Source organism: Penicillium macrosclerotiorum (genome assembly GCF_028827735.1).
Source record: "Penicillium macrosclerotiorum strain IBT 26536 chromosome Unknown utg000010l_segment0_segment0, whole genome shotgun sequence".
Lineage (NCBI taxonomy): Eukaryota > Fungi > Ascomycota > Eurotiomycetes > Eurotiales > Aspergillaceae > Penicillium > Penicillium macrosclerotiorum.
In genome coordinates, this window is record NW_026643089.1 from 410701 (window position 1) to 422407 (window position 11707).

General features: G+C 50.3%; 4 protein-coding genes across 4 annotated transcripts; 2 read left to right on the top strand and 2 right to left on the bottom strand.

The window, feature by feature from the left end:
- Positions 1 to 797: 797 nt before the first annotated feature.
- Positions 798 to 2665, bottom strand: atg22-1 (putative autophagy protein Atg22; the record flags this gene model as incomplete). Its single annotated transcript, XM_057081574.1, has 2 exons — positions 798 to 2452; positions 2524 to 2665. 2 exons carry the CDS (start codon positions 2663 to 2665, stop codon positions 798 to 800), a joined length of 1797 nt encoding a protein of 598 aa, XP_056928614.1.
- Positions 2666 to 3471: 806 nt separating this feature from the next.
- Positions 3472 to 6819, top strand: N7462_009861 (mediator of RNA polymerase II transcription subunit 14; the record flags this gene model as incomplete). The annotated part of the gene is made up of 2 exons (XM_057081575.1): positions 3472 to 4164; positions 4225 to 6819. 2 exons carry the CDS (start codon positions 3472 to 3474, stop codon positions 6817 to 6819), a joined length of 3288 nt encoding a protein of 1095 aa, XP_056928615.1.
- Positions 6820 to 7474: 655 nt separating this feature from the next.
- Positions 7475 to 9760, bottom strand: N7462_009862 (DNA polymerase epsilon noncatalytic subunit; the record flags this gene model as incomplete). Its single annotated transcript, XM_057081576.1, has 1 exon — positions 7475 to 9760. The coding sequence occupies one exon, from the start codon at positions 9758 to 9760 to the stop codon at positions 7475 to 7477; it is 2286 nt and encodes a 761-aa protein (XP_056928616.1).
- A 355-nt stretch (positions 9761 to 10115) lies between these two features.
- Positions 10116 to 11548, top strand: N7462_009863 (SHNi-TPR domain-containing protein; the record flags this gene model as incomplete). The annotated part of the gene is made up of 2 exons (XM_057081577.1): positions 10116 to 11204; positions 11276 to 11548. 2 exons carry the CDS (start codon positions 10116 to 10118, stop codon positions 11546 to 11548), a joined length of 1362 nt encoding a protein of 453 aa, XP_056928617.1.
- Between the last annotated feature and the right edge of the window lie 159 nt (positions 11549 to 11707).

The following is an 11707-nucleotide window of genomic DNA, read 5'->3' on the forward strand; positions in this document are numbered from 1 at the left end:
ATGACTCTCTCTAAGCGCCCCACGGCTCATCACATCATCTATCATCATCATGCGGATTGTTGGTGAACTTGACTAAAGACTCGTCAGCGTCCATTTCAATACACATCTCTATCGGCCTATCGGTCTAGCGGTCTATCTATCTTCCCCTATATATTCTACATACACAGAGGATGTCGGTCGTAGTGCAGGGCTGTTTCTAAGTGGTATTTTCAGGCACTTGAGGTACAGAAGGACCTAGAGTCAGAGGTATGAATCGACTGCCGACACCCAACCCCCCTTCATCGAACTCCAGACCCTCTCTAATGCATCAATGATAGCCATATGAAGTTCTATCTATCGAAGACCCTTTTTCGCTTCTGTAGCATCCAATCATGAAGGACGTGATGTACTGATACCGACGGGGTACTTGGACCCCCGCTTAGTACGACGGGATACGAGGCAAGTTATTGATCTAATTGCTTCTGCCCACGCTTTCCGAAATTCCGCGACGCTCGTGGTTACACGCTAATAGGAGGAATTGTCAACACCGTGTCCTTTGAAGATGGTCACCAAGGACCAGAGGAAACATTGCACAACCCTGGGAAGAGGCCCCGAAACGTGGAGGCTGATAGATTGTTTTCATACACAAGGAATGACCCTCAGTACTAGACCTATGTTGTAACCCTGTGAAAACCCTGAAAAGAACGCTGTCTTACTAACTCTATCAGGACGATTGCAAACAATGATGGTCCCGAAAATCAAGAAAGGCAGAAAAAGAATGGGGAGGGAGAGAACGAAATCCGAACAGAGTCTACACCCTACATAGATACTTCAGACTGATCTCCTGGTGGACTGGTGAGTGGCCCGTTGTCAGACCCTTCAGAGAGGTGCCCCAACTCAGCCCCGAGCGCCAGCGCATCTCGCTTGCCTCGCTCCACATCTACAAGCAGCATGAGCGGTAGCGGAAACAAGATGAGAAGCGCCAGAAAGACAAATGCCGGTCGGATCCCGCCGTATCGATCAGTGATGGCTCCAACAATAGCGGGGCCAAACACACTCGAGCCCTTATCGGTGATGGCATACAGAGCGTAGAAAGCCGCCTCGTACCCAGGGGGGATTAATTCGGCGAAAAAGCTTCGACAGTAAGACGATAAGCCACCCATAACAAGCCCATACACAGCGCCCAGAGGGTACATCTCCCAAGGATGTTGGAGCCCAAAGCCCAGACGCTGGACAGCTGGGAAAAAACCGAGAATTCCATACAGCGGGATCAGCTCAAACAAAATAATGCACGCAATAATGGTGTGCGAGGCACGAAGCTGAAGGAAGCTCGACACATAACTCCAAGAGAAAGCCCCTAATACACCTGCAATCATGACGATAACGTTGATCAGCCCCAGGGCGGCAGGCTTCATGTCAAGTTCGGTTTTGGCAAACAACACAGCAGTCCCGCTAACAGTAGCAATCCCATCGCTGAGCAGGAACCAGGCGGCGAGAAAGAGCATCAGGTCCTTCAGGCCCCGTGCCCGCATGACAGTCTTGCCCAAGGACGCCCAGGCGTAGGTGATATACGCCCTCCATGAGTCCAATGGTTTACCATCTGTACCCAAAAGAGGGGGACCGGGACGAGCACGCAGCAATAGGGTTGCTGGAATGGTGAATACAAACCACCACAGTCCGATCAAGAACAAAACCAAACGGAGGGAGAAGGTTGTTTGATGAGTGGCGACCACCACAAGGATGGAGATCATTTGCAAGATCACTGCTCCAATATATCCTATCCCGATGCCAAAGGATGAAATCTGGGTGGAGAGGCGGAGTTCTACTGAGGTCACACGGTCCGAAGCTGTCTCGCCGTTGCCCGCGCGAGACCGAAGTAGGGGCGTCTCGACATCGGGCCTGTCCCAAGGACCACCATTTTCCGCCGGCATATGCTCATCTGGAGAGCCATTGGCATGACGGGTAGTAATGGGCGTGGCGGCCGTAACCAAAGTCTTTTCGAGAACGCACGGGTGATGGCGAACCATAACCGGTAAAAAGGAGTTGAGAAGGACAAAAGACGCACCAAAACAAGTATTAGCAATGACTGCAAGCAGAGCACCTAGCAGATAGACTTTAGGAGTTACAGCGAGAAACAACATGGTTGCAATGGAGCCAATGCAAGCGAAATTGACCAGGAGCGTCTTGCGGTAACTTCCGTGATCAGCGGCGCCAGACATGGATATGATTAGAATCGATTGCACAAAGACGCTCAAAGAAAAGGTGTACAGAGCAAAGCTGGCCGTGTTGATCTCGGCCCCAAGGAAGTAAATGATACACTGGCCAACGTCTGACCCTTGAGCGGCATACCGGGCTTCTTGATGGAGCGCATTCTTCGAGGGCTTCCACGTTGGGCTACAGGGGGTGATCTTGTCCGACAGAAGGAGCCCACGGTCTCGCGCCATCTGTTCCAGTGTGATCGGAAGAAATGAGCCTATCACAGTCAGCAAGAGAGGGAGAGATAGCGATTGAGAGGGGGTGATTGCGAGGGGATACAGCCCATACCCATAGCACACACGGTGAAGACCTCCGCGGCCCATCCATAGCAATACCAGCCAGCCAGCTCCCGCTTGCTTGTAGGCCGAGGATCATCCCCGGAGTAGCTTGGAAGCAGGTTTTCAGCCTCATCGTCTTCGTGCCGGCTCATTGTTAGATGTAGCTCGGGGGAGCTTCAGGATGGCGCGCCGGATGGTGAGGTCATGGGGGAAGCTCGGAAGCATGCCTGGTAATAACCATGTTTTGGTACGTAACAAAGTCGACGGGGAAGCCCAACTTGCAATGCAGGGATACGGGTCCCTAACAATACCAGGCACCAAGGCACCCAGGCGCTAAGCCTGTGAAAGGCGGAAGGCGGTGCGTGCGCATCGCGCGCTTTCACAATCCATCCATCACTTTGGGCGGCACTACTGCTTTCACCTCTCGAGCGAATCCCCCTCCTCCTCCCCCTCCACGGTCTTGGTCTCGTCGGTACTTCAGCCTGTGTATTTTATTAGGACCGTTGCGACCGTTGCGACCTATACTCTGACTTCCACACCCTTCTCGACACTTGCTGGACTCGGATCTCGGATTGCGCAACCACCAGCGACGCTATTTGAACAGCCCCTCCCCCTCCCAAGGGAACGTTTTAGTTCCCTTCGATTCGTTTTCCTGCAACCTTTGACTTCTCAATCTAGCCTTTCTACGGCCCAATTCGAAATCAGATCGGGCGCGCAGCTCCCCTTGATTATGACCGCGGCCATTGTTTGGGACCGCCAGTGATACGCATGGCACTGGGTTGAGAACCTCATTCCTCGCTTGGTCTTCACTACTAGCCTTTTTCTCCCCTCCATCCACGAGTTCGGCGCGGCGGCGAAATCTAGTCCCTTGTTTCGTGCCATCCAGATAGTGCCGGGGAGGAAGGCATTCTAAGAATCGACATACCCTGGCGGAGATTACTTGGAAATCATTAAAGAGATGCCCGGCGTCGTCATGGACAATGTTACTATTGATGGATCTGTACGACGGCCAGGTCTCAATGAGGCTTCCAATGGGGGACATGGCTCGCTGGGGATCAATGAAAAACACAGTCAACCACCTGCTTCCATGAACGGGCCGGTCCATGTGAATGGTGTGGGACACGTTGACTCGCTGGTCCATTTCTCAAAAGCATCCGTACAGCAGATCGGACAGATTAACCCCGCGGCGTTCGAAATACCCCATATTACTCAGGGATTTTTTCCCTTCGGAACACTGGTCAATCGAGCAGTGCAGCAGTGCTGGAATGATCTCTCTGAATTGATTGCCGAATTGGCAGCAATACATGTTCCCACTGAATCTTCAGCCCTGTCAGCAGCGAATGGCAAATCTTCCGGCAATCAATCTTCAGAGAATGTACACAAGAAACTGCGGATCTTGGATTTTGCTCACGCCAAAAGAGCCGAGTTCATAAAGCTCCTGGTCCTTTCACAATGGAGTCGCCAAGCTGCCGAGGTCAGTCGACTCATTGATATCCAAGGTTTCATTCGTGCCAGACACCAAGCATACTCCGATGCAATTCATCATATGGGCGAAATGAAACGGGACCTTGTCCGAGCACAAGTCGCCAACCCGGATCTGAAGACGGCTTTAGAGGTTCTTTCAAAGGGCCGGGTGGTTTCTCTGCCAGATGTGAGTGCTCTCGTTTTCGCATATGTTGTGCTTGAGAGCTAATACATCATTTTGTTCCAGTTTGGCTACAAGCCGCCAAAAGCGTTGACTGCGCGAGCAACTCTGAATAAACTGCACAAGATTAACCGTATAATCAGCGTTCGATTGACTGCTTACGAACAAGTACCGTATCCTTTGCGAAGCTATCACATCCACGACGGTCGAGTGACCTTCACAGTTGCAGGGGAGTTCAAGCTTGACCTTTCAGTGGCTGAAGAAGCAAAAACCTCACAATTTTTCTTCGTGGACATTTGCTTCCTCTTCTCACCGTCTTCGCCTATTCCAAAGGGGCGAATCTTCAATGAACTTGATGCAAAAATTAATGAAATTCTTCTCAGCAAGGGTTTGACAGGTTGTTTTGATTTTCTCCACGGGTTAGTCTTGACAAACAAAGTCAATACTCTCTTCAGACAAGCCACAGACCTTGCACGTGGATTATGGTCAGATGCACTGCGAATTGAACTACTCCACCGCACACTTGTTATTCAATACTGGGTGTCACGGACTGGGCTGAAAAGCTGGATAGAAATTGGCGTCCGAAGAGGACAGCATCGCATTGGTGCTGATGACCATGATAGCAGCGTTTCACACCTCGGTCTTCGCTGGATGCGAGATGGCCATCAAATACGCAGCGATGGTATCCAGTTCGATTCCGATATGCTCTCCATAGAGCGTGTTTTGCGGAGTGTAATCGCATTACATACTTCATATCTGGTCTCTTTAGCATTTGGTGCTCTTAAAAAGAACCTTCTGTTTGCCCATCATGCACTTTCACTGAGGGCTCAATTATCTGCAACAGAGCCCGGGGACAGCTACCTTGATATCCAATTGACGGCATCCCGACACCTACGAGTCTCTATTGAACCCTTGTCGGGAGCAATCATTCTTTCTGGGACCCCGATTTCCCTGGATCGCCTCGAAGTTGACCGTTTTTCAAATAAACCGGCGATCGAAGAGCTTCTATCTCGTGTCACCCGTATCCGCTGCATGACTGCTGTGGATGAAATAGAATCGGGCACGAAGGCGCTTGGCTTGGAAAGTGTCAGCCAAAGAGGACTAGGATTCGATGTTCGTAAAATTTTCCCTTCCAACGTGATCCAAAGGGCCTTTTTTACTCATCGACTCTGGGATCGCCGCTGGATCGCCGCCATCACGAGTAGCATGGACGGCGACAACTGGTGGCTCATTCAACTTCCGCCGCCCAATGCAACACATATAGTGTCGCCTTATACTATTACAGATAACGTTTTCGGTGCCCCAGTAGCGCATCCTATTTGTGACGCTCTTATGGGGGAACAGCGACCTTCCAATTACACTGCAAGTGCCGAGCTAGTGCATAGCCTGACGGGAATGCTGGCTATCTATGCCAACGCTCGATGTTTGGCAGAGTTGCCGGGTATGAATTCTTACCCATCGCTGAAGCAATTGCGATTTGGACCTGACCTGCATGTACCGGATCTCTTTTTCCGTTACCAAGCATCATCTATACCTGCTGCTTTTCAGCTAGCTCTACCTTCAGGGCTGAAAAATGGATCCTATCTACGGGATACCATTCGTTTATCCTTTCAGGGCATTGATCCCCAAAGCCATTCTATAGTCCTAGTGGCCTACGGCAGTCTTCGATTTCGGATCAAGTCGCTTCTTACCCTCATCTCCAAATCAGACCCCTTACTCATAATGCAAGAGAAGGGGAGTGGCTTTGGTCTTCGCCTGCTCGTACCGGCTGGGCATTCTGTCATCATCTTCCTTCTTGAGCGATTGCAACGACTCGATTGTGTCCTCTTTATCCTTCAAACTCTCATCCAGAAGGGTATGGAGCCTCGGTCTCTCTCACTATCGCAAATCGCATTTTTGTATGGTCCTGGCAAGCTGCTATCTGCCCGCTTTAATATTGATGTATCTGGACCTTCACTTTCGGCCCATCTTGATGTCACATCCGCCTTGTCACATGGCAGCCCGCTCTTTCGCTTGCGGTTGGGCATGGTATTTGATCACACTAGCCCTCATCGGCGCATCCAGGAGGCACTCACAGTTGCTTTGAACCACCGGTTTGCCGAAACAGGGGTTGACTCCATACTCGGCATCATGTCCGATACATTTTCACTACTGCAATGCTTGGATCAAATCACCAATAACAACAATTCTTCGCCAATGGAATCCTCCGTGGTGCATATCACTGTCCGTGGCCCTACTGTCTTCCATCTACATTATCCTTCTCTAAAATCTCGGTTTCGTCTGTCCGCTCGTCCACGGCAGGGCCGCACCGTGTGGGTATTGGAGGACAATAACCAATCTCGAGTAGTTGACCTTGATCAGGTTGCTGCCGTGGTACGAGAAATGGTCTATAACTCTAAGGGTGATGGATGGCAAGGCCTCGGGGATGGTGCAATATCCACGGTTGAGAAGGTGGGGGACCTCTTCCTGAAGCTCCACGAGTGCTTAGGTACTTGCCCGCCGCAACCCATGACGCAGGAGGTGGGAAATAACCATGAGCAGCCTGGGTCCACTGGGCAGCATCTCCAAGACACCTTGGCAAGATCATCTGGGAAGCCTGCGATGGTTTCTCCACAAAAGACCAGTGCATTAAGCAGCGCAGACATCATTACAATTGACTAGTGCGCCGTCCCGAAAATGTTCACTTGGAAAGCCCTTCTATTTTCATCCGTGGGGGAGATGCCTTCCGTCTTTCTTCATGATTGTATTCCTAGACTTCCAATCTGACACGTGTATTTCAAAATTTGTGCCGTGAAGTAGAACTCTAGCGGTAGATTTTTACTCTTTTTTATACATATAGAGATGATTCCAGATTAGAATTCGATTCCGAATGGGCCCAGCTTAGTACATATTCCTTGTTTCGTTCTATGAACTTGGCGAAACGATCTGCCACCGTCCGATGAACTCTCTTAGACAGCCACTAGCTTTTTCATACTACATATGTTTCCTTCTTCAATAGTTACCATATAAATGTTTAAATAGTTTAATGGCTAGCTCAATAACTGTATGAGGAAAATAATCGTTTTGCCCAAGCCCGAACTAATAGTGAGGCGCATAGGGTAAACTGGCATCATTACGGATAAATCACTAGCTCAGATGCCCAGAGACATGCTGAGGTTCATTTATTGGCCATAGACAGTCGGAGTAAATTGAAAAACCATCAGGCATTATCTGGTGTATAACTATGCAGTGTTTGTAGGAACGGGTCTAGAGCCATTAACCCAAAGTCTGAACCAATCTTTTGTATGGAGATTGGTGATGCATTTCAGGAGCGAAATTAGAAACGCTCTTCTTTGACTTTCCCACGATTACGAAGTAAATCGTATTCCACCCACCGTGCAGCTGGTATATCGCCCTCTGGAAGGAGCCGGCCAGGGTTCATAACATGACAGCCCTCGTACGTCATGCAAAAAGGTGCAGCCTCGGAATCGGCCAAGATAAGAGCTGTAGGCAGTGGGTAAAGCTGTGCCGCAGAAGCATGATCCCATAAAACAGGGCGCAACGAAAGGGGAAAAGGTGAGATGGATCCTTGGTCTAGAACCGTCTTCACCAATTTCCGGGCCATGCATGCCGCAGGAGACACGGTATCCACTCGGGCGCCAGGCCCTGTATGCATCTCCGGTGCCATAGAGGCTGCATCGTTGGCAGCACCATCCAATGCCTCGTGCATCGTGGCATCTGGTTCATCTTCGTCCGCCTTTGCGTTAATGGCGGTGCGTCTTAGCCTTCCTGAAATGTCATCACGGAAAATAGCGATGTCATGGACAGGACCAAACCAGGAAAGTCGCGCCGGGTTGGATGTCCAGAGAGCTTCACCTCCCGGCTCTGAGGTTGGAGCACGGTCAATCTCGGAGTTGGCTGTTGCAAACGCACGGCGTATCCTAGATGTGAACAATCCAGGAATCGCCTGTCGTGGGATAGTTGAGGCCGCACCAGTGGAGAACGACGAGGCCCATGGGTCATTATCACCGGGGACGAAGACAAAGGTAGAGTGTTGCAACAGGGCGGGAAATTCCGATAGCACAACCGCAAGAGAATCAAAGTGCTCTTTGTACTCGATGCTACCAGCACGGCCACCCCCGTTGATAATGGGAGTTTGCACGAAATTGCCAATCAAAACGAACGTTTGAGGCCGTTCGGAGAGGGCCAGGTCGTTGTAGGTGCTGAGTGCTCTCCGTAGAGCGTCAAGTGTTTTCACGTTATCAAGATTGATCTCACTCATTACTGCGATTTTGAGTCGGCCAGATGTTTCCATATCTGACTCGCGACGGAGGCATTTGTCTTGGATTCTCCGCATGCGCGCACCCTGGGCACGCTCACTTCCAATTCCTAGGAAATCTACCCATCCAAATCCACCACTGGAGCTCAATTCACCACTACCTTGGCGGGTAATTGTCCCTAGCGAAATATCTCTCCGCTCGCAGGGTGGACCACAGATTGATACTCCGACGAAGTGACCTCCAATGGCCCCTCCAACTCCGGTATTGCCTCCCAAAACAGAGCCCTTGACCATCTCTTCCTCTTCATAAATTCCATCCACAAGCACAATCATTCCCGGGGCAAACCATGCCCCGTCTTCTGGGATCATGCGTGCATGGCTCAAGTCCAGAGATACGGTTCCCGTGAGGTCGACAAGAGCAAGATCTCCAGTAGGAGAAATGGTAAGCAGTCCAAGAATGAGGTGTGATGTGCCACTTCGTCCCAAAAGATTAGAAATTGGTGTCAATTTGTAAGATTGCTGGGTCGCAAGGTTTGAAGATGACCGTTGCAAGGAACGGATGCCAACTGCACCCAAAGAATCTTGAAAGGACTCATTGCGAAGGAGGCGTTGATATATTAGATTATATCGATCCCTGAACAATGTTGTTTTGTGTGACGGGGGCGGAAAAAATGTAGGTTTCGACTTCACGCTCTCAAAATATTTCTTATCGACGTTGTAGGTGAGGCGGGGAAGATCAAAGGCGTCAATGACTTTCAGCCAGTGTCTAGGATGAAGTGATAATTGAGACTCATCCTCCTCCTTATTCCCTGGTCTTGTTGTATAGTCGTTCAAATCGGTTCGTGCTAGGTCCACGCCGATGCTTGACGGTCTTCCAGATCCATCCTGTGAAGGCGATTTGCCAGGAATTACTCGGCCACCACTCATACTTCCCTCAAGGGATTGCAGAATGGCTTTTAACGAGGCCCCTTTCCCTTCCTCCACAATCACACCTCCCCCGGCCCGTTTCCAGATCTTCGCAACTTCATCCAGAACCTTTTCTGCCAATCCTTCTTCCCGCCATCCAGAACCACAATTTTTGCCTACAAAGACTGCCAGTGTTTGAAGGGCCGGAGAAGAAATGGTAAGATTGTGCTTTCGAGTAAATGTGCGAAATGCGACGGGTCGAAGAGTGGCAGGTGGAAGAAGAATGGGTAGGATAGACGTCTTAGTCGGAGCAGCATGCGCCTTTTGCATCCGAAATGGACGGGCCGGCGTTCCAAATGCGGGTGATGATGAAGGAATTGGGTCTGTATTTCCCATTCTGAAGCGATCTGGGTGTCGCGGGGTGGATGTCGGATCCATAATGATTAGTCGTCAGTCGTCAGTCGTCAACTTGGCCGTAGAGAGGGAGTGATCTCTTGGATTGATAGAAAGAGAGAGATTGAGTGAGGAAGTAGGGCAATATAAAAAACAGCAAGCCAGTAGAACTCTGAAGATCCAGTAGCTGTCACAAGCGCAGGCATTCTTCAATGAGATTGCAAGGGCCGTGAAGAGTTGGAAGAGAAGACGCGTGACACGCAACGCGACCGCGACGTGCTTATCGATAAGTCGGCCTCTGAAATCCCAACGCCCTCTTCCTACCGTTGCGCTCTTCTTCTTCTTCTTCTTCTTCTTCTTCTTTTCCGCCTCATTTTTCTTTCCTTCTCCTAAAATCACAATGGCGGAAATAAACACATCTCCGAAAATCGAACAAATTCCCGAGACTGGCTCTTATTCTCAAAAGCGCGCCCAACTGGACGATCTGATCGCACGAGCCGCTGCCAAAGATGCGACGAAAGACCACAGTACTGCTTCAGAATTGTACTCGCAAGCCACCGAGCTACAAGCCGAAATTAATGGAGAGCTATCGCCGGAGAACGCTGATCTGCTCTATGCGTACGGAAAATCTCTCTACAACGTGGCCGTGAGTAAGAGTGACGTTCTAGGTTCCAAGGTGGCTGGTGACCCCCAGGGCCAGTCTAGCAATGGTTCAACAAATACCGCCTCGAAGACAACAAGCGCGACGGGAAAAGGCTTGGTCAAGGATGCCATTTCGAGCACCATGACTGAGGATATTATCTCCACAAAGGCAGAGAGCGCCCAATCGCCAGCGGAGCCCTCGAAGCCTTTTTTCCAATTTACAGGCGATGAGAATTTTGTGGACTCCGATAATGAGGAGGATGATGATGATGAAAATGACGAGGCTGGCGAAGAGGAGGAAGAGGATGATTTCGCCAATGCATTCGAGGTTCTAGATTTGGCCCGCATCCTGTACCTCAAGAAGCTGGGTGCTGTGGAAGAGAGCGCCAATGCGAAAGGGAAATTCGCCGAATTGCCGACGGATGTGAAGCATATCAAGGAGCGACTGGCGGACACTTATGACCTCCAAGCCGAAATTTCCCTTGAAGCAGAACGATTCAACGATGCCGTAACCGATCTACGAACTGCCCTCGATCTCCGATACGCCTTATTCCCGTTTGAAGACCCATCTGTCGCCGAGTGCCATTATAAGCTTTCACTGGCTCTTGAGTTTGCGTCGGTCCAGCCACAAGGAGAAAATGAGGACGAGGATGCGAGGACGGTGGATGAGAAAATGCGAAAGGAAGCTGCAACTCAGATGGAGCGTGCTATTGAGAGCTGCAAGGTCCGTATGGCGCAGGAGGAAAATAAGTTGGAACTCGACAATGCTATGGATGAGGATAAGGCGACAGCTACGAAGCGGAAGATTGCAAATGTAAAAGAGATCATTGCCGACATGGAACAACGGGTAAGTAGCGCGCCTGGCTTTGACGGTCGACTAATTTCAACCTTCCAACTATTTACTAACACCCGATCCAGCTGATTGATCTTCGTCGGTCACCAGTTTCCATCGAGCAGAGCAACCAGGAAAGCGAAGCCATGCTGAAAGGTATCCTTGGGCAGATTGTTGGCCAGTCGCCAGCGGATCAAAAAGCCCGACTGGATGTTGTCAGCAAGGATGCAACAGATCTTTCATCGCTTGTCCGACGAAAGCCTGCCAGTCAGCCGGCCCAACAAACGGCCTCGAAGCGGCCTGCTGAGGATTCATCCGCAGAAAGCGAGTCGAAACGCTCCCGGGTGAATGATGCATGAGTCTCTCCCGGCCTTGATTTATTTTCCTTCTTCGTCTTCTCGGTTCCTGGCGTTTGTAGAGCATTTGATTTGTAACGTCTTTGCACATTATGATTTCCCACTGTATTGTCTACTATCCTTTGGCTTTTCTTCTAAATTTCAAATGAAGTATCTACACTA